Source organism: Macaca thibetana, chromosome 4, assembly GCF_024542745.1.
Source record: "Macaca thibetana thibetana isolate TM-01 chromosome 4, ASM2454274v1, whole genome shotgun sequence".
Lineage (NCBI taxonomy): Eukaryota > Metazoa > Chordata > Mammalia > Primates > Cercopithecidae > Macaca > Macaca thibetana.
The window spans coordinates 109,290,837-109,317,328 of record NC_065581.1 but is presented as its reverse complement, the minus strand read 5'-3'; the positions used below and the strand labels follow the sequence as shown (position 1 = coordinate 109,317,328).

The following is a 26,492-nucleotide window of genomic DNA, read 5'->3' as shown; positions in this document are numbered from 1 at the left end:
TTGAGTATTTCCTCATGTTACTGAATTTTTGTCTCTAAAGTAAGATTTTTAATGGCTGTTAAGTATTGTAGGCTTTTTAAAAGTACAGTAGTCTCCTCACATCCAGTTTTGCTTTCCATGATTTCAATTACTTGCAGTCAACCACAGTCTGAAAATAGGTGAGTATAATACAATAAGATACTTTGACAGATAGAGAAAAAGAGGGAGAGACCATATTCACATAAGTTTTTTCACAGTATAGTTTATTAGTTATTGTTGTTGCTAATCTATTATTGTTGCTTACTGTACCTAATTTATAAGTTAACCTTTATCATAGGTATATGTGAACATACAGAAAAAAACATAGCATATATAGGGTTTGGTGCTAGCTCTGGTTTCAGGGATCCACTGGAGTTCCTGGAACACTATCTCCCAAGCGTAAGTGTGGACACTGTAGTAACTGAGTTAATTGAGGAGGACAAATTTGGACAGATCCTTTCGGGATCTCTGTGTGTGTTTAACCTACCTAATTCTGTAAAGGATTTTAAGTGATTTTTCAAAGTGGACACAATAAAATAAAAACTTAATATGTGTGCATGTATTTTATAAAAGTAATAAATTCTGCTTTTTCAAGTCTTAGTTTTTTACTTATTTATTTATTTGGGGAGTGTGATGTTCTTTTTTAAAGGAACTCCTGTGACACCTGTTACTCCGGCCAATGTGGTCCAAGGCTTACCTGATCCGTGGGTATCTCAGATAACAAATACAGATACACTCGCGGCTGTGGCTCAGATCTTGCAAAGTCCTCAAGGCCAGCAGGTGAGCAGTTTTTCTGTTATGTCAAGAATGATTTAGAATTTAGTATTTTCCTGATGTATTACTTTGTAACATACCACCTAGAGAATATGTGTTTTTTTTAGTTTTATAAAAATGGGACCATTATGTATACTTTGTTACTTAAGTCATTTAATAGTGCATCATGAATGCTTTCATGTCATTAAAAATTACTTTATAAAAAATGTATTCTGTACCAAAATATGGAATTAGCACATAGTTTTGCCAAATATTATTAGATGCTATCACACTCCAGTAACAAGACAGGAGTCGTATCTTAGAGAAGACCTCCTATCTTAAGGGGGACAGATGGTAAAAAAAAAAATATGACAAAATTATCGTAGGTAGTGATTAGTGACATTAAGAAAAGGTAAATCTATAGTGACTCAATTTGGGGGAAGGGGTCAGGAGTAGAGAGGGTAGCCAACAGGAGGTGTATTTGAGGAAGTGACATTTGAATCAAGACTTCAAATGGACTAGTCACGGCGGGACAGGAGGATAGGAAATAGGATTGCAAGTATAGAGGTCCTCAGATGGGAAGCAATGTGGTGTATTGTAGGAATAGAAGAAGACTTCTGTGGCTAGAACTTCTGGAATAGAGGGGAATCACACAACGTGTACGAATTGATTCGAGGAATGAGAAAGATTGCTGTCTTTATAATAATCAAGTTTTTCTATTGTATCTATACATATACTTTTATTGTTTAAATCTTTTATCTCTCGTAAGCTTTGTAGCTCTTTTAATGTAGATTCTTCACATTTCTTAGATTTATTTCTATGAATATAGTTGAATAGATTGGATTTTTATAGTCAATACCAGTTTCTCTTAGTTTTCAGCTGATTTTCTTTCATTTTCCAGTTATATTATTTGTAACTAATGATAATTCTGTGTCCTCAGTTTAAGTACTTATATATAGTTTTCTTAATGTATTGCACTAAGTTCTGGAAGAGATCATAGTAGAAATAATGATAGTATACTCATTGTTACTTTTTTCAGACTCAAATAGAAATACCCCGTTTTTGTCCCACTATGATGTTGGTTTTGTTTCGAGATATGTGTTCTCTATGAGGGACATATTCTGCTTTTTCTACATGATAGTGTTTTATGGGACTTTGATTTAAAATTTTATTAGTGGATCTAATAGTATGGTTTTTCGATTACTAGACTTTATTATAATGATTCAGCATTGCAGTCCTGTGTACACACACACACACACACACAGACACATTTTTTCTCTCTCTCTTTCTCTTTCTCACTTTCAAATTCACACTATCCTTTGAGGTAGTACATTTAGATATTCTGTAATTTTTGTTTTGCTTTGAAGTGTTAACTATTTCACAACTAGTTTCTATTTGCAACAATTTTGCAGCTCTACTGAGATGGGTCCCTAGTTTTTATCACCTTATTCTATTTTTAAATCAGGATTATTACTTGCTTTCTGAGATCAATTTAGAAATGGTTACCTTTTTCTGTCTTGTGTGCAGTACAACCTGATTACTTCCTGCCTCTGGAAGGTTTGGATGAACTTAATCAAAAAGCCTCTAGGGGCTAGGCCCGGTAGCTCACACTCATAATCCCAGTACTTTGGGAGGCCCATGTGGGTGGATCACTTGAGGCCAGGAGTTCAAGACTAACCGGGCCAACATGGTGAAACCTCTCTCTCCTAAAAATACAAAAATTAGCTGGGCATGTTGGCACATGCCTGTAATCCCAGCTACTTAGGAGGCTGAGGCAGGAGAATCACTTGAACCTGAGAAGTGGAGGTTGCAGAGAGCCAAGATCATACCACTGCACTCTAGCCTGGGTGACAGAGTGAGACTCAAAAAAAAAAAAAAATCTCCAACAAGACAAAACCGAACCCACAAATCCCTCTAGGGTTTGGTGTGTTCTGGGAGATTAATTTTTGATAACATTTTTCAGTTCTTTTTGGGTTATTTGTATTCACTTACCCTACCTTTCCTGAATAAACGTTATTATAAATATTACGATTAGAAACCATCTATTTTGTTTTTCGTAGTTGTACGTAATTTTTTTAAAAACTAACTTTGGCATGCACATCTCACTTTGTGTTGTATTTTTGCTCATTTTAGATTTAGGTTTATTGAAGTTTATGCTTACTTTTTATTTTTCTGTTACTACCCTGGTTCTTCATTTTTGGACTGTTGATGTACTCTTCTAAATAGCTTTTGATCCCTTTTTGATCCGTCATTTCAATTCTTTGCAAGATTAATCTTTATCAATGATGGTTTTTGTGGGTTTTTTTTGTTTTTTTTTTTCTCCTTTTGAGACGAAGTCTCGCTCTGTCGCCCAGACTGTAATACAGTGGCGCGATCTCGACTTACTGCAACCTCTGCCTCCCAGGTTCAAGTGATTCTCCTGCCTCAGCCTCCCGAGTAGCTGGGACTACAGGCGCCCGCCACCACGCTCGGCTAATTTTTGTATTTTTAGTAGAGATGGGTTTCACCGTGTTAGCCAGGATGGTATCAATCTCCTGACCTTGTAATCTGCCCGCTTCTGCCTCCCAAAGTGCTGGGATTACAGTCGTGAGTCACCATGCCCAGCCTGTCAGTGATCTTGTATGTCTTAAACTTATGCTCAGGAACATGCAATAATTACGTTATCATACATAGAAGAAAATCCAACTTTGTGGTATTTAGAGTTATTCTCAATGTAACCTGTTATTTTTTTCTAACACTTTTCATTATTTAGATTACAAAGTTTCATAGATTTCTCTAAATTAATGCAAGTATTCTCTTGGCTTGTGTTGCACTCCCTTTTACTTTATCATCTACTTCTCCAATTTTCATACGTCTCATCCTTCCTTCACTATTCAAATCAAACTACAATTTTTTAGAGTTTGTTTGGTCTCTGAAGTCCAGTGATACTGTATCACTTCATTGGTTGTTTTTCATTCCCTCAACCTTCAGCAAACATTCACTGTGACCTGCAGTGTTTGAGGCACTGTACCTTGTTCCGGAGTATACAAGATAAAAAACATTCTCTGGCCTCTGGAAGCCTAAAGTTTAATAATCAAGGCAAATTGGAATACATAAATGTAATTAAATTTAAAATTAATAAGAATCGTGGGAGAAGTTTAGAAAAGAAGGGCTTTGGAAATTCAGAACTAGAGATAATACTTTGACTTGAACAGTTGGTTCAGGAAAGTTCTGTTGTACAGATGACAATTGAATTTGTTTTTTAAAGGGTGAGTAAGAACTGGATACTGAGGATGAGCTACATAAACAGAGACAATTGAGAGTAAACAATGAATTATCAGTCTTTCAAACAAAACCTGCTCCACCTACATCTTCATCTCAGTTAATGGAAATGCGATTTTTCCATTTGCTCGTACCCGAAAGCTTAAGAGTCATCCTTGATTCCTTTCTTCCCTTTGTTCTTCAGATCCAATCTGTTAAGAAATCCTCTGCCTTCAGAATATATTCTGAATCACTAACTCACCACCTCTATCACTAGTTCCTAGAATCAAGCCACCATCATTTCTTACCTAGTTCATTGCAGAAACCTCTTAATGGGGCTTCCACCGTTACCCCACAACAGTCTGTTCTCAATACTGCCGGTAGCATGACCCTTTTCATACCTGAGAGTTCATGCAACTCCTCTGCTCAGAATCCTCCAGTGGCTCCCTGTCTCACTCAGAGTAAAAGCCCAAATTGTTTTGTTTGTTTGTTTTTGAGACAGGATTTTGCTTTGTCACTCAGACTGGAGTGCAGTGGTGCAGTTGTATTTCACTGCATCTTTGAACTCCTGGGCTGAAGCGATCCTCCCACCTCAGCCTCCCAGGTAGCTGGGACTACACCTGTAGCCACCAAGCCTGGTCAATTTTTTATTTTTATTTTATTATTTTTTGAGACGGAGTCTTACCCTGTCATCCAGGCTGGAGTGCAATGGCGCTGTCTTGGCTCACTGTAACCTCCGCCTCCCAGAGTGATTCTCCTTCCTCAACCTCCCAAGTAACTGAGATCACAGGCATCCACCACCACACCCAGCTAATTTTTGTATGTTTAGTAGGTATGGGGTTTCACTGTGTTGGCCAGGCTGGTGTCAAACTCCTGACCTCAGGTGATCCGTCCACCTCAGCCTCCCAAAGTGCTGGAATTACAGGCATGAGCCACTGTGCCCAGTCAATTTTTTATTTTTATATAGAGACAGGATGTGACTATGTTGCCCAGGCTGATCTCGGACTCCTGGCCTCAAGCAGTCCTCTCACCTGTGCCTCCCATGTCAATGGGATTACAAGCAGGAGCCATCGCGCCTGCACTAAAAGCACAAATTTCAGCAATCACTTCATTGGTGCTTGTATGTTCTCAGTTTGATCTGTTGTTACCTTCCCGACATTTTCTGTCCCCCAGTTCATAGACTTCTCTAACTAATAGTAAGACTTGCTTATGTTGCCCATCCCTACCCTGGTTTTATATTATCCTTTGCTTCGCTTTCTCACCTCTTTCTCCTGTGACCTGTTCTATCCTTTTTGTTATTTCTTATATCAGCTACCTGTAATCCTGCCCCAAGATCTCTGCATTTGATGTCTTTGATACTGAAAACCCACTTTCCTCATCTATTCATATGCTTTCATCTCTTGTAAGTCTTTGTTTAAATGTCACTTTAATAAGGCCTTCAGTGACTGCTATTTATTTAGAGACAGGTTCTTGCTCTGGCACCCAGGCTGGAGTGTAATGGAGCAATCTCAGCTCATTGCAACTTCTGCCTCCCGGGTTCAAGCAGTTCTTTTGCCTCAGCCTCCTGAGTAGCTGGGATTACAGGCACCTGCTACCACACCCAGCTAATTTCTGTATTTTTAGTAGAGATGAGGTTTCACATTGTTGGCCAGGCTGGTCTTGAACTCCTGACCTCAAGTGATCCACCCACCTCAGCCTCCCAAAGTGCTGGGATTATAGACGTGAGCCACCCTGCCCGGCGGTGACTGCTATTTAAAACTGTAAACTCTACCTCTCATTCTTTACACTCCTGTTCACTCTCGCCTCTGCTTGCTTCTTTCCTTAGCACTTACTACCCTCTGTTATGTTATATAATTACTTGGTTTTTTTTCTACCTCTTCCCACTGGAATGTATGCTAAACTAGGGCAAGAATTTTTTGTGGTGGTTGACTGCTGCCTCTTCAATGTCTAGGTTGTAGATGGTGTTCAATATGTTTTTTGTGGAATGAATGAAAGATGTACAGAAGCATTACAGTGTTGGATATACAAAGGATATTGTGGAGTTGAGTTTTGTTTGAAAGAAAAGAAAGTCTGTGTAAGCTATTAATGGCAGACTTAAGTGTGACTTGGGTTGTGAAAACTATACATGGTGGGGTCAAAAATAAAGGATTCATTTGCTAAGCAATGGGGAATCACCAGGGACTTTTTGTGTTGAAGTCACATGATCTTAACAGTACCTCACATGGATTAGAGAGAGAAGAAGTCTAGAGACAGAATATCTTTCTTTTGGTAGTAGTGGTTTTGTAAAGGAGGGTAATGATTATGAAAAATAGTAAGGTTGTATACTTTCTGAAAATACAATCTCAAAAACGTGGGGCCATTCTAGACTTAAAAATATTTTAGAAAACCAGTATGAACTCTTAGGCTGAATCTATTTTCTACATTTTTGAGACAATTGGGAAACTGAATATTAACTGGGTATTAGATGAAATTATAGAATTAGTAATTTTATTTTGTGGTAATATTTTGGAAACTGTTCATAAAGCAAGTGTTCTTATTTTAAAATATGCCTATTAAAATAAATATTTTTGAAAGGAGAAGCAGCTTTGAAAGGAATAGTATAGAGTCAGTAAGACAGTAATTGATAGACTGCAAAGTCAGAGAAAGAAAATTGGGTACTGCAGTGGTTTTTTACCTGGGTAACCAAAAGAATAACAGTGCCATTGGGAAAAATAGAGATGTCAAAAGGAGCAGTTAAAAAGTGTAAAGGGGAAATATGGTGTTTCTGTCATTTTAGTAGTTTTAGATGCAGAAAAGGCCTTTGACAAAATTCAACAGCGCTTCATGCTAAAAACTCTCAATAAATTCGGTATTGTTGGAACGTGTCTCAAAATAATAAGAGCTATTTATGACAAACCCACAGCCAATATCATACTGAATGGGCAAAAACTGGAAGCATTCCCTTTGAAAACTGGCACAAGGCAGGGATGCCCTCTCTCACCACTCCTATTCAACATAGTGTTGGAAGTTCTGGCCAGGGCAATCAGGCAAGAGAAAGAAATAAAGGGTATTCAGTTAGGAAAAGAAGTAGTCAAATTGTCCCCGTTTGCAAATGACATGATTGTATATTTAGAAAACCCCATCGTCTCAGCCCAAAATCTCCTTAAGCTGATAAGCAACTTCAGCAAAGTCTCAGGATACAAAATCAATGTGCAAAAATCCACAAGCGTTCTTATACAGCAGTAACAGACAAACAGAGAGCCAAATCATGAATGAACTCCCATTCACAATAGCTTCAAAGAGAATAAAATACCTAGGAATCCAGCTTACAAGAGATGTAAAGGACTTCTTCAAGGAGAACTACAAACCACTGCTCAGTGAAATAAAAGAGGACACAAACAAATGGAAGAACATACCATGCTCATGGAGAGGAAGAATCAGTATCGTGAAAATGGCCATACTGCCCAAGGTAATTTATAGATTCAGTGCCATCCAAAAACTGCTTTAAAGTTCATATGGAACTAAAAAAGATCCCTCATTGCCAAGGACTATCCTAAGCCAAAAGAACAAAGCTGGAGGCATCACGCTACCTGACTTCAAACTGTACTATAAGGCTACAGTAACCAAAACAGCATGGTACTGGTACCAAAACAGAGATGTGGACCAATGGAACAGAACAGAGCCCGCAGAAATAATACCACACATCTACAGCCATCTGATCTTTGACAAACCTGACAAAAACAAGAAATGTGGAAAGGATTCCCTATTTAATAAATGGTGCTGGAAAAATTGGCTAGCCATAAGTAGAAGCTGAAACTGGATCCCTTCCTTACTCCTTATAGGAAAATTAATTCAAGATGGATTAGAGACTTAAATGTTAGACCTAAAACCATAAAAACCCTAGAAGAAAACCTAGGTAATACCATTCAGGACATAGACATGGGTAAGGACTTCATGTCTAAAACACCAAAAGCAATGGCAGCAAAAGCCAAAATTGACAAATGGGATCTAATTAAACTAAAGAGCTTCTGCACAGCAAAAGAAACTACCATCAGAGTGGACAGGCCACCTACAGAATGGGAGAAAATTTTTGCAATCTACTCATCTGACAAAGGGCTAATATCCAGAACCTACAAAGAACTCAAACAAATTCACAAGAAAAAAGCAAACAACCCCATCAAAAAGTGGGCAAAGGATATGAACAGACACTTCTCAAAAGATGACATTCATACAGTCAACAGACACATGAAAAAAATGCTCATCAGTGGCCATCAGAGAAATGCAAATCAAACCCCAGTGAGTTACCGTCTCACACCAGTTAGAATGGCAATCATTAAAAAATCAGGAAACAACAGGAGCTGGAGAGGATGTGGAGAAATAGGAACACTTTTACACTGTTGGTGGGACTGTAAACTAATTCAACCATTGTGGAAAACAGTGTGGCGATTCCTCAAAGATCTAGAACTAGAAATACCATTTGACCCAGCCATCCCATTACTGTGTATATACCCAAAGGATTATAAATCATGCTGCGATAAAGACACATGCACACACATATGTTTATTGTGGCACTATTCACAATAGCAAAGACTTGGAATCAACCCAAATGTCCATCAGTGACAGACTGGATTAAGAAAATGTGGCACATATACACCATGGAATACTATGCAGCCATAAAAAAGGATGAGTTCGTGTCCTTTGTAGGGACGTGGATGCAGTTGGAAACCATTCTCAGCAAACTATCACAAGAACAGAAAACCAAACACGGCATGTTCTCACTCATAGGTGGGAATTGAACAATGAGATCACTTGGATACAGGAAGGGGAGCATCACACACCGGGGCCTATTGTGGGGAGCGGGGAGGGGGGAGGGATAACATTAGAAGATATACCTAATGTAAATGACGAGTTAATGGGTGCAGCACACCAACATACCACATGTATACATATGTAACAAACCTGCACATTGTGCACATGTACCCTAGAACTTATAGTATATATATATATATATTTTTTTTTTAAAAGAAGTTTCTTTGTAATTCTCTCCACCCTTGAGAATGCACTTGGTGAATACATGTTTCACCCCCTGCCCCCAATACATGGCTCTTAACTTCACCGCCTATCCCAAAATCTATAAGAACCAATGATAATCCCACCACCTTTTGCTGACTCCTTTTTCCGACTCAGCCCGCCTGCCCCCAGGTGAAATAAACAACCATGTTGCTCGCACAAAGCCTGTTTGGTGATCTCTTCACATGGATGTGTGAAACAGTCCTCAAGGAATAATCTCACCCTAGTAAGCTACAGAGAAACCCTACACACACACCCCAAACAGTGCAGAAAGTGCGATAAATCTTACAATACAAATAAAAAAAAAAGAAAAGAAAATGTTTAGTTGATAGTGAAGTGACTAGTTTGTTTCCTAATGTTACTAAGTAGGCATGAAAGTACTTCCGTGTCATCTTACATAGTTTTTGTGTCTTCTCCTCCTAGAAGTTGAACTTGAAGAGTACAGTTGTCTTGGTTATCAGTAGCTTTGCTGTCTTTATTTTTCTCTTTTAAACTAATGATTTTTGGATTTAACTCAGGCTTATAACCAGATTGATTATCATTTATTTCTGGGATGTATATAGGATTTTCTTACTTAGGGAATCTCTTAATGATCTTACTGTTGTGTCTGTTTTTTAACAGGGTTGGGTACATAGTGGGAACAAGAGTTGCCTTCAACTCTAGGTGACGCTTTATTATTAATAACTAGTTGCCAGACTCTACTCTGAGAAACAGATTTCTTAATGACTCTCCAGCTTTCAGGAAATACGTGCTCAGATGGTAATTCTGAATAATAGCAAAAGCTGCTGCTATTTTCAGTACTCATCCTTTTACTGAGTTTAAAGAGTTGATTGAACAAGGTTGAGAAGTTTAGTGAAAAATGTGTCAGCTTGTGATGAGTTCTTTATCTGGTTGTCACAGATCCCTTTATTTTGTTTAAAATTCCCTGACTTTCCAGAAGTAAGACAAACTTATTAAGAACTGTGTTATATAAGGTACACAAAAAAACTTCAAAAAAATTAACTTATTAATAGTATGTATTTTTTTCAAAGAGTGTGTGGAATGACTAATTTTACTGACTAAAAACTTTTAGGTGGTCACTCTTACAGAAAAAACCCAGCACCTGTTTTGTAATATACTTTTTTTTCTCTCTAGCTTCAACAATTAATACAAACCTTACAGATACAACAACAGAAGCCCCAGCCTTCCATTCTGCAGGCCCTAGATGCTGGTCTTGTTGTTCAGTTGCAAGCTCTTACGGCACAACTTACAGCTGCAGCTGCGGCTGCCAACACTCTTACTCCCTTAGAACAGGGAGTCTCCTTTAACAAGGTAGAAATTAAAATATCAGATCAAGTCTATATGAATTATTAAATATATACTAGCATATGAATTTTAATTCTATAAGTAAATTTTATTATAGACTTTTAATATCCCCTGTACACTGTGTAAGACAGTCTGAATTTCACAAAAGGTTCAAACTTCTGAAAAAATTAAGTAATTAAAAAAATTTTTCTTAGGCCAGGCACAGTGGCTCACACCTGTAATCCCAGCCCTTTGGGAGGGCAAGGCAGGCGGATCATTTAAGGCCAGGAGTTTGAGACCAGCCTGGCAAACATGGTGAAACCCAAATTAGCCAGGTGGTGCATGCCTATAATCCCAGCTATTGGGGAGGCTGAGGCAGGAGAATTGCTTGAACCTGGGAGGTAGAGGTTGCAGTGAGCCGAGATTGAGCCAGTATGCTCCAGCTTGGGTGACAGAGCAAGACTCTTGCCTTAAAAAAAATAAAAAAAAATTGTTTTTTTTTTTTTTTTTTCTTGAAACATTTAAAATATTTTCATTTGACTAAAAATAACTAGTCAGTAAAATCTGGTATTCACCATTGAGGCAAGTGATTATTTTCTGAACTTGTTTGATTTCTTTCATGGATGCCACATTTTACTATAATGCTCTGTGTTCTGTAATTTGGACCTGCAAAAATTAAAATTCTGTAATCAATATGTAAAATGTTTAAAGGAAAACTTCTCTACAGTTAGTCGCTAGACTATAACTATAATAAATAGATGCCTAAATGTAAAAGATAGTGTTTCTAAAACTTAAAATCTTTCATGTATAATTTAGTGTGTGATATTCTTAGTATGCTTATTAATTATGGGAGTATCATACTGCTTGGAAGTGGTGTTCATATTTTTAAAATTGGTACTTTTATTTTTATAGGAAAGTAAATACTGATTTATTGGATTATTACTTAGACGTTTATGGCCAGCAGCTTCCAAGTCTAATTTAGTCTAACACTAAATAGCTAGACTACATAAAAAGCCTTTAAATTGAGCATTCAGAAGAATAACAGCATTCTAAGATGAGAACCATACTAGGAATAGATCCATTGATTATGGCCCTAGATGTTTCATCAAGCTTATTACTGTGGGAAAACCACCTAATTGTGTTAATCCTTAGTCTTCTGTAAAATTTGAGTATTAGTGTTTATCCTGCCTCTATCATAATTTGTTTTGTTACATAAGATAATGCATATCAAAATGCTTTAAAGAAAATATCTCAAAACAGTTTATAATAGTATAGAGTGATACAAAACTTGTATTTACATATTAAATGATAGAGATAATGGAATGCCATTGACATTTAAAATAGCATTTATAACATATTTGTGTGAAGCACTTTTTAATACGCCCGTTTCTCCTTCTTTCCCCAGAAGTTGATGGATAGGTTTGATTTTGGGGAAGATTCTGAGCATAGTGAAGAACCCAAAAAAGAAATTCCAACTTCACAACTGTAAGAATTTTTTTCTTTATAGCCATAGGTTTTATATTGGGTGGGATGTTGCCATCTGAATTACTAAGTGTACTTAGTAAGTTGGGGGTTATTATCTCAAGCTGTTGAACCTCTAACATTATACAATGGGGGTAGAGATATGTCTTGTTGTCTCTTTGTATTATTTTGAGTCTTTTCTCAGATCTTTGCAAATAGACTGTATCAAAGTTCCCTATAAGAACATTGATACACATTGGTAAATCTGGTTGTAGTATTTTCTGTATTAGGCTTTAAGTTATTTAACTTAATTGTAAGAGTGGTTGGAATACTAGGAATGAAGCTTGCTTCTAGTGCCAAAGGCGACTTCTAGAAAGCATATGAAATTGTGGGAACACATCAGCCTAATCAGAATTAAGGATTGGAGTTATAAAGATTTTTTTTTTTTTTTGGTAAAGAAATGTGTTGTATGTTTTTATTAAATCAGTTACTTTTTTTCCCTAAACAATTCTGCAGTGCCCAAAGTTCTGTGAGGGTATGTGAATGGACTAGTAGCGGGGAGATGTTGGAGGGGGCAGTGGTAGAAGTTGGGAGAATGGAGGAAGGATGAATGGTGAAAGTCTGTGGGTCTGTTGTTTTAAACAGAAGTTCTTAGTTGTATATATTGGGGTAATATACAAAAACATACAATTTTAAAATATGTTAAATACAAATGTATCATTTTAGTAAAATGATTCCCCTTGACAAAATTTAAAAACTAGATCTTAGATTATGAATTGCAAAGTTGGAAGCAGCATTTGAAATCATGTTGATCAGTGTCCTAAACAATGTAAGAATCTCCTTTAACAGTCCTGGTGGTACAGTTTATTATCCACTATTTTAATGCTTTCTGTGATGAGAAGTTAACTAATTGTTATTGTGTATTCTTTTGTCGAACTGAATCCTGTTTCCTTTATTTTCTGTTAATACACACTGACCCACGTTTTGCTCTCTGAAGCAAGGAAACAAATTTACTCCGCTATCTTTAGAGATGTAGCTTTTCATTATTTGAAGATAGGTATCATTCTTCCCCTTAGGTTTATTTGCTCCAGATGAAGTACACTTTTTTCCAACTGTTTCAAGACTTCTCACCATCCTGTTTGGCTCTTTTGGGATGCCCTCTTTATTGTTAATGTCTTACCTTGTGGCACCCAGAATCCCAGGTGTATACCAGGTGTGAATTTCCGAGAATATAGTTAAACTATTATTTTTTCTTATTTAAACAGTGTCTACCTCTGTTAACATACCTAATAATGTATATGGTTTTCTAAAGGAAGAATATTTTATAAATTTTATGGTCAATTACAATGGTAGATTTCACACATACTGATTGATAGACTATTTTTCTATCTCATAGTAAGAGAAGGAGTTAAAGTAACAATGTTTAAATATTTAAACTTTATGTAAATATTTTATTGAGGTTTTCTTAATATGCTCTAATGAAAAAGCAGTAATTTACATGTATTTAATAGCATGAGATGGTAATATCAGATCTTCAGCAGAGCATCTCTGACACATTATCCATCTATTGATATACAATTGAAGAATGTATTTTTCTTTTAATGTATTAATGTTCTCAAGTATTGTACTTTTAGTATTAAAATTGCAAAAGAAAAATGCAGTAGAATATGTTTTATTGAATTGACTTTTTTGTTTTCTTTGAATACTCTGTTATTTTCATAGTATCTTGAGTGGGTTTCAAAATATGTTTCTACCTGTTTTTCCTTTTAGTTCTCACGTTTCAGAATCTGTGAACAATTCCATTTTTCATCAGATAGCAGAACAACTACAACAGCAAAACCTAGAACATCTCAGACAGCAGCTCTTGGAGCAGCAACAGCCTCAAAAGGTTTATAACCCCATCTTGTGGTCTTTAGAGTTATTACTATTTATATTCTATAAATTGGCATTTTTGTTGGTTGGCTTTTTTTTTTTTAATTGGTCTTAATAGAGTATTTTCTCAGCTATTTAGCTTTTACCAGCTACTTTATTTCTTTCTAAAGTTTGTTATGGTGATATTTTTTCAACTATTGTTAGTAAGATCTATTTTTTTCAGGACCTTTATGGTTTTTTCTATAATCAAATTATGTTCTGGTAACTTATGAATCTACATTGTAGAAGTTAATTTCAGTATACTGGAAGTAGAGAATAGGATGGAGGGGTTTCAGAATTACCACTTAAAACTTAACGTGTTTTTCTCTCTGTTCCCTATCAAGCAAGTTGATGGTTATGTTCTTGGTGACAATGATGATGGCCATGTAGATTATTTTTAATTTTTAAAACGTAATTGCTGTTAGCATGTAGCAGGAGCTTTATTAGGTATGTGGTAGGCTTGGATACGTTTAACCCTCAGGAGATGGGCATTATGACTCCCATTTTATTCCAGAGGAAGTTGATTGTATTCCAGAGGAAGTTGAAGCTGGTTGAGATTAAACATCTCATGCAGCAGTTTACAGCTAATGTTATATATTATCTGACTTAAAACGTGCTGTTATTTTATGCATAGCTAAGAATTTTAAGACATCAATAACTAAATGTAACATCCTTTTGAGTTGTAAGGATCCTTTAAGTTTATCTTACAAATTTGATAATCATTGACAAAATGTTGTACTTTAGAATTGATAAAATATGTTAAGTTGTAGAGCCAGTATTAAATTTATTACAAATCCTTTTTCTGCTGTACGTGAGAAATAGTTACGCATGTAAACTGTTCAGAATAAAAGTATTAGGAAACCCCCTCTCCCTCCCCAGCATACTTCTTCCTAATATTAAAAAAGTTTTGGCATTAATGAGTTTAACAAAAATATCACAAAATTTTTTTAAGTGTATGTCACTTGTTAGGCAAGTGTTACATACAAAGATGAACAGAAATGAGGTTGTGGCATCAGGTAACCTCTTCTCTAATGGAGCACATACATCTGTGTGAACACCTGGCAGAATTCTTTATTTTTGTCATAGGGGGACAAGTGAAGGATTCTGGGAGCATGGAGGAGGGAACAGTTATTTTAGATGGAGAAGATAGCAAACTTGAGACATTGGGGTCTGAACTTGACCTTTTAATGCAAACAGTAATATAAAATGGATGTTAATGATATTTGCTGCGTTGGGACTCATGCCTCGAATTATGAGAATGGAATTTCATACCTTTTTTTGAGGAAACAATTCTGGTATAAGTGGCCAGAGTAGGGGCAGTATTTTATGTCAAGCAAATATATCTGCCTGAGAACCCAGAAGTTGAAGATAGAACACAATTAAGAACATTTAGCTGTTGTTTAAAGAAAAAGCAAAGTTGTAACTCAAAACAAACAGGTCATCAGTGATATAATAATACAAAAATCACAGAACTGTTAAGAGAGGCAGGGGATAGTCGTGATGGAAGAATTTATCCAAACAACAGATTTGTTGAGCTATAAATGTAACAGTTTTTGAATTGCTTTAGTCATAGTTTTATTTTAGAAGGTTTAGCAGAAGCACTGAAATCATGGTAGTACTTTTTTTTTTTTTTTTAATGGTATCTCTGTTAGTAGAATCAAGTATCTTGATTAGCTTGTAATTAACACCGTGTTATTGAGGTAAAAATAAACTTGAGAGAGAGCAAGTCTGTCTTAAGAATCTCACCTACCGAAAGAGAACTCTGGGCTTAATTACTTTATATGTTGTTCCAAAATTTCACAGCTTGCAGTAATAAGATGCCTTTGAAAGGAATAGAAGTTCTGAAAAACCTCATTGTTCAAAAATGAATCTAATGAAGAAAAGAGAGTGGTAACAAGAAAACTATAACTGTTTTCTTAAGGTAGATAGTATAAAACCTATGACAGATTTAGAATGCAGATCTCGGCTCACTGCTACCTCCGCCTCCCAGGTTCAAGCAGTTCTCTGCCTCAGCCTTCCGAGTAGCTGGCATTACAGGCACCCACCACCATGCCCTGCTAATTTTTCTGTACTTTTAGTGGAGACGGGTTTCACCATCTTGGCTAGGCTGGTCTTGAACTCCTGACCTCGTGATCCACCCACCTCAGCCTCCCAAAGTACTGGGATTACTGGTGTGAGCCACCGTGCCCAGCCTGTTTTTTCTTTATAGCATTTTTTATTAATGCCAATTATCAGTGAAAATCTAGATTCATTTAACTGACTGCCATTATATATTTTTCATGCTATAATTTCTTTATTAGTCCTCTGTAGTTTATATTTTCACAATTAAAAATTTATTTGATTTTACCATTTTAATATTTTAGTCCCTTCCTTTTATGGAGCTCTTCCCTGCTTTTACATAAACTTGAGTTTATACAACTGTTTAATTTTGGATTGATTACTTTATAAATGATTTAACATGGAATTTCTTGTATGTATGGCGCGTCTTTTTAAACATGTAATTGTGATATTTGCTGTGTTTACATTTTCTTTCATAACAAAAAGTATCTCCCAATCTTTGTGTGTTTGTGTATGTTCTCAATAGGCCACTCCTCAGGATAGTCAGGAAGGAACATTTGGGTCAGAGCATTCAGCGTCACCATCACAAGGGAGTAGTCAGCAGCATTTTCTTGAACCTGAAGTCAATTTGGATGATTCCATAGATATTCAGCAGCAGGTAAAAGTAAATGCTTTTCTGGGTCATAAATTTCTAAAAGTAGCTAAAGAAATCATATAAAATATTTTATACTAGCAGTGCCCTGAATATATTTTTCCCATGCTTAAGCTCCACTTTGTAATTGTTTCACTTATTAGTCCAAGCTTGTCTAAGGCCTAAGCGTGGCCACTAGGCCAAGCACGTGGCCCAGAACTGCTTCGAATGCAGCCAAACACAAATTAAACTTTCTTAAAACATGCGAGATTTTGTTTGTTTGTTTGTTTTTTAAAGCTCGTGAGCTGTCATTAGTGTTAGTATATTTTACATGTGGCCAGAGACATTTCTTCTTCTAATGGGGCCCAGGGAAACCAAAAGATTGGACACCCCTGTATTAGGCATTAATGCTTCTATTGTGAATATTTTTAAAAACAGAATTGTCAGTGTATAACTCTGTCTCAACCAGCCTTTCTGTTTGTTTGCTGTTCTTTTGACTTTCAAGGATATGGATATAGATGAAGGGCAAGATGGAGTGGAAGAGGAGGTCTTTGAACAAGAAGCTAAGAAAGTAGCAGTTCGCTCAAGATCAAGAACACATTCACGATCTCGTTCAAGGTTCTACAATGATATTTAATAATAGCTCTGTATGAACTTTAAAATGTTGGTTTTATTTCTTTGCATCAGGATGAAAGGAAATGTTTTCCTTGGGATGACGTATTTTTTCACAGTCTCTCAGAAAAAAAGTTATTCCAAAGACAAGATAATCTTTGTTCTGTTTTAATTGGTATATCTGGCCATTTATTTCAGTAATTTACATAAGATTGGCAGCCATATCATGAGACTGGGATTTTGAGCTATATTTTATTTTAGTTAATATTATGATGACACCCAACTGAGAATATTGTTGCCCCTGAACAACAGTTAAATCAGGCCATATTTCCTGGATTCCATTTCATCTCACAATGATACCCAAAATGGTTATAAAAATAAAACTACAAAATTTATTTTTATAAACATTATAATACCAAACCATTATAAAACATAGTTTTCTTCATGAGTTTAACTTAAAGGCATCAGTCTTTAACGTTTTTGTATCCTATTTTTTTGCATCTGAATGCCCCTGAAAATCTGAACAGTAAATGCTGGGAGAGGGGCAGTACGTTTGATGAGTTTTTCACTCATTTCTTGTTCTTGTCACAAAGTTCTTTATATTTATCTACTGCAAATGAGAGCCTGTCAGTTCAACTTTCTCTAGACCCACCTCGTATCACTAAATTATTTTCCTGAAGCAGTAACAATCTTAATGATGAAGATATCTTTGTCATTAGCAGCATCTTACTAAGCATTTTGAAGAGAGCTCAATGGCATGTGGTTGACAGGCAAAAAAGAAAGTGTTTCAGTGTCACCTTCTACAAGCACCATAAAATTTTATAGGTTGGAAACTACTAAGCAGAATTATGTAGTGGCCTAATGCTCTGTCACTTAAATGGTCTTTCAGTTTTCTTTGGTCTTTCATTTGTGTTCTGTTTGAAAAATTGAGTTGCAGTACACTAAGAGAAAGTAAGGCCCTTTCTAAAATCTTTTTTCTTCTTCATTGTGAATAGTCACCCATAGTCAGAATCACTGCCAACTAATATGGATCTAAGCAGTACACGGATTTAAGTAAAATGCATTTTTGAGACTTGATTGTACTTCAGAATATTTTAAGATATTGTCACTAAATATAAGACAACTTTTTTGTTGTTGTTTGTTGGGTTTTTTTCCCTCACTTAGAAGTGAGAGATTTGATAGAAAGAAAACATTGTCATTAGAAGTAAAATAAAAATTTTTTGTAGATCACCAAGAAAACGAAGGTCTAGGTCACGGTCTGGCTCTAGAAAGCGTAAACACAGAAAGCGATCACGCTCCCGCTCAAGAGAAAGAAAGAGGAAATCATCACGGTCGTATTCAAGTGAAAGGAGAGCCAGAGAAAGGGAAAAAGAAAGACAGAAAAAGGGATTACCTCCAATTAGATCTAAAACACTGAGTGGTAAGTAACATATGTCTACAACGCTTTGGTTTCAATTAATACTTTAAAAATAGTTATCTGCTACAAAGTCTCTCAGCCAAATTTTATTTTCAGATTAAGAAGTTTAAAAGTGGTTTGGTAAATGAGTAATTTTGTCTCTGGCTTTTGTAACATGGTAGAGAAGAGAAGAAAAAGGAAGAACAGATTGCATTCAAATACCAAGGTCATTGAGGGTTGATTGTTTTTCAAATGCAAGTTAGAAAATACATAACTAATGATACAAAAAGCAGACTAGGCTGGTATCTGTAGCATGGACACAGTGGCTTCTGTCTATAGTATTCTAACCAATTATGGCCACCAGGTCTGTAGGAGTAATTATTAAAGGAAGCATATACTTAGCTATATCTAATTTTTAAAGTAATTATAACATTATAGGTTAGCAGTACAGGATAATTCCTACTGTACAAACTTGGCACGGTTACGTGTTAGTCATTTACGTATGGTTAGAACAGATTTGGTAGTGGTGGGGTTTGGTTTTGGATTAGGCATGGGGAGGTTTCACTTGGTAGGAATGTTAAGCACAGCAAAATAAGTTTTAATTAGTGCCAAATTCTGCCTAGGGTGTTCTTGGTGGGTTATGACTTTTAAGATGAACTAAGAGTTTACATACAGGCAAAGTAGTACATAAAATCAAGCAAATTGTCATTCTTTCCGAAGAGCTAAACATCGTTTGTGTTATCTAATTTCTGAAGACTTCCATGTAAATTCCCTCTGATAGGGAGTTAGAAAAATAATTGGTATAATTTATGCTACTAGAGCATCTTGGAAACCCAGACCTGTAATAAAAGGCAATAGCTATCTTCTTACTAAGTTTTGGCAGTTTTATAGGCCTTGGCTATCTTGCCTGAATTTTATCTGGTTGTGAGAGCTAGTGTCAACCTGATAATGATTATTCTTGCTCTAGAAGTTTGTTTATCCCTTAGGGTGAGGGTATATATCCAAACATTTTAGTGCTGGCTGATAAAAGAAATAATATCAAAGGTCTGACCATAAAAATCTCTACTGTGCTTTCTCGTATGATTACCATTAAGACGTTCAGAATCATCTATTTATTTGCCAATATTAGCGTAAGGATTTTATGTGGAGTCTCTCTCATTTAGTTTCTCACTTAATTTGTCATGTTCTTGATGTCACTGTTTATTACATAGTTTTGTTTTTTTTTTTAAACCATTTATTTAACTTTCTATTTTATTTTCCTTTAAGTTCTGGGATACATGTGCTGAACGTGCAGGTTTGTTACATAGGTACACAGGTGCCATGGTGGTTTGCTGCACCCATCAACCCGTTATCTAAGTTTTTTCTTTTTTTATAAATTATACTTTAAGTTCTAGGGTACTTGTGTACAACATGCAGGTTTGTTACATAGGTATACATGTACCATGTTGGTTTGCTGCACCCATCAACCTGTCATCTACATTAGGCATTTCTCCTAATGCTATCCCTCCCCTAGCCCCCACCCCCCAACAGACCCCAGTGTGTGATGTTCCCCACCCTGTGTCCAAGTGTTCTCATTGTTCAGTTCCCACCTATGAGTGAGAACATGCAGTGTTTGGTTTTCTGTCCTTTTGATAGTTTGCTAAGAATGATGGTTTCCAGCTTCATCCATGTCGCTGCGAAGGACATGAACTCATCCTTTTTTATGGCTGCATAGTATTCCATAGTGTATATGTGCCACATTTTCTTAATCCAGTCTATCATTGGTGGACATTTGGGTTAGTTCAAGTCTTTGCTGTTGTGAATAGTGCTTCAATAAACATACGTATGCTGTTTACATAGTTTTTAACTGTGGAATTTATTCTTTATTTCTGCTTTATTTTCATGGGTACAACAAACAGCAAGAAAGAAAATAAAAAGCACATGAATAAAAAGCGCATAACCAAATTCAGGCATGCCTCGTTTTATTGCAGTTCACTCCATTGTGCTTCGAAGAGACTGCTTTTTTTTTTTTTTTTTTTTAAATAGATTGAAGGATTGTGACCACCCTGTGTTGAGTACATCTACTGGCACTATTTTTCCAATAGCAGGTGCCCACTTTGTCTCTATGTCAGCATTAGTTTTTTTTGTTTGTTTGTTTGAAGTGATAAAGTATTTTAAAATTAGGGTATATACATTGTTTTTTTAAGATAAAATGCTATTGAACACTTAATAGGTTATAGTGTAGTATAAACATAACTTTTATATGTACTGGGAAGAACAATTTATGTGACTCACCTTATTGCGATATCTGCTTTTATTGTGGTGGTCCAGAACCAAAGTTGCAGTAGCTCCAAGGTATGCCTGAACAGTGAAAAATAATCTGATTGTTTAACTCATAACTCTCCTTATTCAAAAGCAGTATCAGTTTGCTGTGGTTTGTATTCTTTCTTAACACATTTTAAAGATATGGTAGTGTTTTATACTATTTTTTGATCCTTAGCATGGATTTTAGAATGCATGGTTTTTTTTCTTGAATAGTCTAGGGGATATAAAGCACCAATGAATAACAACATTCCAGGAATCAAGTGTCCCTTCTGCATGGGATAGCAAGAATCATTAGTGCTTTCTGGGGAAAAATATGGAGTTCCCTATGGGAAAAATGTGTAGAGAGATAATATTGAAAGAGATAGGAAATATGGAACAGAGTTCAGGGAGATTAAGGCAGCTGGAATATGCAGAAACAGTAATAAAGAGAAAAAAGGGAATGCCAGGTGCAGCAGCTCACACCTATAATCCAAGCTACTTTGGGAGGCACAGGCCAGCAGATTGCTTGAGGCCAGGAGATTAAGACCAGCCTGAGCAACAGAGTGAGATCCCATCTCTACCCAAAAAAAAAAAAAAAAAATTAGTTGGGCAAGGTGGTTCACACCTGTAGTCCCAGCTACTCAAGCAAGAGGTGGGAGGATCACTTGTGCCTAGGAGGTCGAGAAGCTACAGTGGGATATGATTGTGTCACTGCACTCCAGCCTGAGGAACAGAGCAAGACCCTGTCTCAAAACAAAACAAAACAAACAAAAAAGCTAAAAGAATCCTTAAGGCTGAGTACAGTGGCTCAAACCTACAATCACAGCACTTTGGAAGGCCAAGGCAGGAGGATTGCTTGAGGCCAGGAATTTGAGACCAGCCTGGGAAATAGCAAGACCATGTCTGTACTAAAAATAAAAACTTAGCCAAGCATGGTGATGTGTGCCTATAGTTTCAGCTTCTGTGGAGGCTGAGACAGGGAGGATGCCGTAAAGCCAGGAGTTGGAGGCTGCAGTGAGCTATAATTGGGACATTGCACTCCAACCTCAGCCTGGGTGACACAGCAAGACCTTGTCTCCAAAAATAAAGGGGCGGGGGAATTTATTCCATGATAGAGCTCCAGACTTCTGTTAAGGGTTTGTGGTAGATTGAATAATGGCCCCCTAAAAGGTATCTACATTTAAATCATTGGGACTTTTAAATATGTTGCATTGTATGGTAAAAGGGACTTTTCAGACCCTTTTAAATTAGGTATCATGAGGTGGGGAGATGAACCTGGATTATCCAGAAGACCCAGTTTAATTACACAGGTATATAAGGGGGAAGCCAAGTACGTTGAAGAGAAAAGGTGATGTGATAATGAAAGGAGAGAGAATTTGGGAAATGTTGTGGAGGTGGTTTTGAAGACAGAGGATGGGACCATGAGCCAAGGAAGGCAGGCAACTTGTAGAACGTAGCAAAGGTAAGGAAACAGATTCTCCCCTAGAGCCCCGCAGAGGGAATGCAGCCCATTGTAGATATTCAGAACTATAAGATAATATATTTGTTTTATTCTAAGTTCATGTTATTTTGTTATAGCAGCAATAAAAAACTGTTACAAAGCTAGACATGGTGGCTTGCCTCTAATTCCAGCACTTTGAAATCACTTGAGACCAAGAGTTTGAGACCAGCCTGGTCAACATGGTGAAATTGTATCTCTGCTAAAGATACAACAAAAATTAGCTGAGTATGATGACGCATACCTGTAGTCCCAGTTACTCGGGAGGCTGAGGATGGAGGATCACTTGAGCCCGGGAGGTGGAGGTTGCAGAGAGCCGAGATCACATCACTGCACTCCAGTCTGGGCAACAGAGTGAGACCCTGTCTCAGGAAAAAAAAAAAAAAAAAACTAAAAACTTGATGCAGAGCTCCTTGAGACTTTAGTGGAAGATTAAATTGAATATACATAGGATAAGACTTACAGGAGGTAAACAGCTTGCAGGGAAAGAACAATGACCAGGGACCCTGTGTTCACTAAGTGATTCCTAAAGCTTACAGAGGTCTAGAAGATGTTAGAGTTCTGACTAGCCACAGTGGAGAGACCTGGTTGAAAAGTGTAGGGCACTGAGTGTAGTGATCTTGCTAAGGGACTAAATTAGCCATAGGGTAAAACCTGCCTTAAACCTGTCTTATTATAGATAAAAGGTAGCCAGAAATGTGGACATTGACATAAATCCAAATACAATGTATGAAAATTCTGCAAAGGTATCAGCTATAAATATTTTTTAAATAAATGTCTTCTGTAAAAGGAGGCGTTCATGGAGGCATGAACAGTACAGCTGAAAGTAGGCAAGATGTCTCATGTTTAATATTTGTTAAGGGGATGTGGCTTTCAACAGTTAAGTATCTTTAAGTCTTTCAAGGGGTTAAGGGATGGTTCTGATTTGGCCATTTTTCCTTTGTATCTTTACACAAAGGATTGTTTCCTTAAGGATAAGATGCTGTTTTCAGATTTATCTCTTGATAAGAGAGACACATTCACTTAGTCCTTCCAGCACAGAAAGACACTTAAAAGGTTCACAGGCGGGCGCAGTGGCTCACGCCTGTAATCCCAGCACTTTGGGAGGCCAAGGCCGGCGGATCATGAGGTCAGGAGATCGAGACCATCCTGGCTAACATGGTGAAACCCTGTCTTTACTAAAAATACAAAAAATCAGCCGGGCGTGGTGGCAGGCGCCTATAGTCCCAGCTACTCGGGAGGCCAAGGCAGGAGAATAGTGTGAACATGGGAGCCAGAGCTGGCAGTGAGCCAAGATCGAACCACTGCACTCCAGCCTGGGTGACAGAGTGAGACTCTGAGACTCCATCTCAAAAAAAGAAAAGGAAAGGTTCACAAATGGGATTACGGTGAGAAGTAGTTTTGAAACTTTGTTACACATTAGAATCACCTAGGGAATTTTACAACTCTCAGTTCCCCGTCTTTGATACTGCATGACACTCATCCTTTTAGAGTGGGACCCTGGCATCCACAGATGATTCAAGTGTGCAGGCAAGCTTGAAAACAGGTGACATGCAAGTGGTTGAGTTGGCAGAGATGTGAATTAATACTTGTGATTTTAGTTGATTTTAAACATAACAGATGCAAGTGTTCATTGACAATTATTTAAAAATATATTCTCTTAAATTTAATTATTATGTTTATTACTGCTTTTTCCTCAGCTACTTTTGAAAGAAGTAACTGTGTCTATATGATTTAGGTCATTTGTCTCTTATGTCTTGACAGTATGTAGTACTACTCTCTGGGTTGGGCAAGTGGACAAGAAGGCAACACAGCAAGACTTAACCAACCTGTTTGAAGAGTTTGGACAAATTGAATCCATTAATGCAAGTATTAGTTCTTAATAATTTAAGGTTTAAAAAAAGGAGGTTTTTATTAATACAAAGAGTCACTTCTGTTCGTAATTAGCCCAGTAATGTCTGCCTTAAATAATACACATATTTAAAAGGATTGCTTTACTTTGATAATGTCTGGTTACTTTGATAATGTCTGTGTTTATTTTGGTGCTGTTTCTCTCCTTAATTATTTTTATTTTTTAGTGGAATTCTAACAAAATATTCTTGAGTTTTATAACAGTGTAGCATGCTTGGTTCCTAACATCATCAAATGTTTGAGTTAGCAGGAACCCTATGTGTGGTCTAGTTTAATTCCTTTTTTTAAAAAATGAGTCTAAGGAAATGGAGAGTTCCACAGAATTGTTGTCACTTGCACATGATTACATAAGCAGTCGTGGAGACACAGCTGGGCTTGGGATCCCAGTTTCTTTTGCGTTTTTCTTCTCACTGTCTTGTGCTCTTTTACTCTCTTTTTTATCAAACAGAGCAAATGTCAGGTAAGAAAATTAGTATGGCCAGCGAATTGCTAGTAAGTTGAGCATAACTCTTTCACTCTGGATTCTTGCACTAGTTTTGCACCACTCAGTCTCCTCCTTTGAGTCTGTTTTATTCTTCATGAGGCCTGATGCTTTTCCCTGAAGGTCAGACATCTTGGTTTGCTATTTTAATTGTTCTTTTATTTAAAAATTATGTGCTCTCTGTCTTCCTTCCTCCTGCTGTGTGATGAAATGTTTTGTAGTCATTTGTTTGGGGAGACATTTATCCATCCATTCATCTATCCATACTGGTAAGCAGGAAGTATGAGGAGACCGAATTCATCAGGCTTCTGATTTCATTCCCTGTGGTTACAGTTTTATGTCTGTGGGATCTTTTTATCATTATTTATCAGAAAATTGCCCAGTTTTCCTTTCTAGTCTTATTTCCCAGTCTTCCTTAAATGGCCAAACTTGACTTTTCTGTAATAGTAACAGAATTCTTTATTTGAGTTGAGTTGAACCATTTTGCATCTTTCTTTTGACTGTGTATGATCTCTTTGGAGCCTCGTTAAGAAGCTGGTTAAGTAATTCAAATATGATTATTTTCTAATGAAGAAACTACGTGATTTGCTTAAGTTACACAGGTGATAAAAAGGTGATTGGTTAAGGATTTCAACTTGGGTACTTCAGATTTCTGTCTATATACCACAAGAGTGCTGTCGACTTCTCTTATTCTTTTGTCTTTTTAGATTTTACCTGTAAAAACATCACTATCTTTCAGAGTCTGTAATCATAGACTTTCTCTGAAGTTTCTTTCTGGTTTACCCCTACCCTTAAACTACTGATTCTCAGTTCTAGCTGCATATCAGTAATATGTCTTGACATTTGAAAAATTAGGGATGCCCATGCTCAATGTCTTCAACTTTTTAGCAAAGTGCACAGCTGCATACATAGGTGATTCTGACACACAGCAGGAATCATTGCTCTGAACACACCTTGTGTCCAAGTAACATTTTGTATTTTCCTGTTTGTTGATCATGTTTGTAGTCTTTATTGTATCGTGGTCGCTTGAGCATCTGTTTGCCTTATCCCTCTCCTCTATTGTATTACTTTTTGAGAGCATAGTACTTATAAATAATAAGCACTAAGTTATTTTGTGAAATGAAGATTCATAATCCACTCATTTAATTTTGGGGATGTCAAAGACAAAAAAGTCCATTCAGTTTGGCATTTAGTAGGTCACTGGTGAGCTTGAAGAGAGTGGAGTATTTTCCAGTGGGTTGGTGAGGAATTAGAGTTAGATTGCAATAGATAAAGAAGAATGTCAAGGTTTAGATAGACTTCTCTTTTAAGAAGTTTGATATTAATATTAAAGGGACAGTAGCTTGAAGTGTTAGCAAGGCCGAGGAAAAGGTTTCTGTGTAAGCTTTAATAACAGATAACGGCTTATTTTAGGTATTGAGTGAAAATAAAATGATAGAATGCCTTTTGAGTTTCTCAGAAAGAAATGCTGTGCATAGTTTTCTGAGTTAATATATTAAGGATAATTTTATGGTCTGGTAGTTGTAGAATAGTTAAATGCTTTATAAATCAGTCTCAAATCTTAATACTGAGGCTATTTTCTTCTTGTCAAAACCTTTGCCAGAAGCACTTGAACAAAATAAAGTTTTATAAGACTGAAAATTTTTATCAATTCTTTCAGATTATGGATTTTATATTAAGGATAAGATAATTCCCCAAAAGAAAAATCCTCTTTGCATTACTCAGTATAACATTTGGAAAAATTGAAGTAATATTGGGAATAAATTGTTGCCTTCAAATATTTTGACCATATACTACTACTTTCTTTTTATCTGGTGGTATTATATATATGAAGTTATACATTTTGTTTTGTTTTGTTTTTAATAGTTCTTTTTCTGTATTCAAAAAATATTGCCATATGATATTT

General features: G+C 36.5%; 1 protein-coding gene across 11 annotated transcripts in view; it reads left to right on the top strand.

Annotated features, from left to right (window-relative positions):
- The window catches only part of SCAF8 (SR-related CTD associated factor 8), a 227,983-nt gene that overhangs the window by 58,248 nt on the left and 143,243 nt on the right, over positions 1-26,492 (top strand). For 10 of the 11 annotated variants that reach the window (XR_007724857.1, XR_007724859.1, XR_007724858.1 and 7 more), the window contains 8 exons: positions 668-798; positions 10,195-10,371; positions 11,750-11,829; positions 13,576-13,693; positions 16,301-16,432; positions 16,911-17,023; positions 18,244-18,437; positions 23,959-24,059. Coding sequence is in view for 6 of the 11 variants with exons in the window: in XM_050786783.1 (XP_050642740.1) it covers positions 668-798; positions 10,195-10,371; positions 11,750-11,829; positions 13,576-13,693; positions 16,301-16,432; positions 16,911-17,023; positions 18,244-18,437; positions 23,959-24,059 (1,046 nt within the window). In the remaining 5 variants the exon portion in view is untranslated. The remainder of the gene's footprint in view (positions 1-667; positions 799-10,194; positions 10,372-11,749; positions 11,830-13,575; positions 13,694-16,300; positions 16,433-16,910; positions 17,024-18,243; positions 18,438-23,958; positions 24,060-26,492) is intronic. The other variant, XM_050786786.1, reaches the window with a different exon arrangement.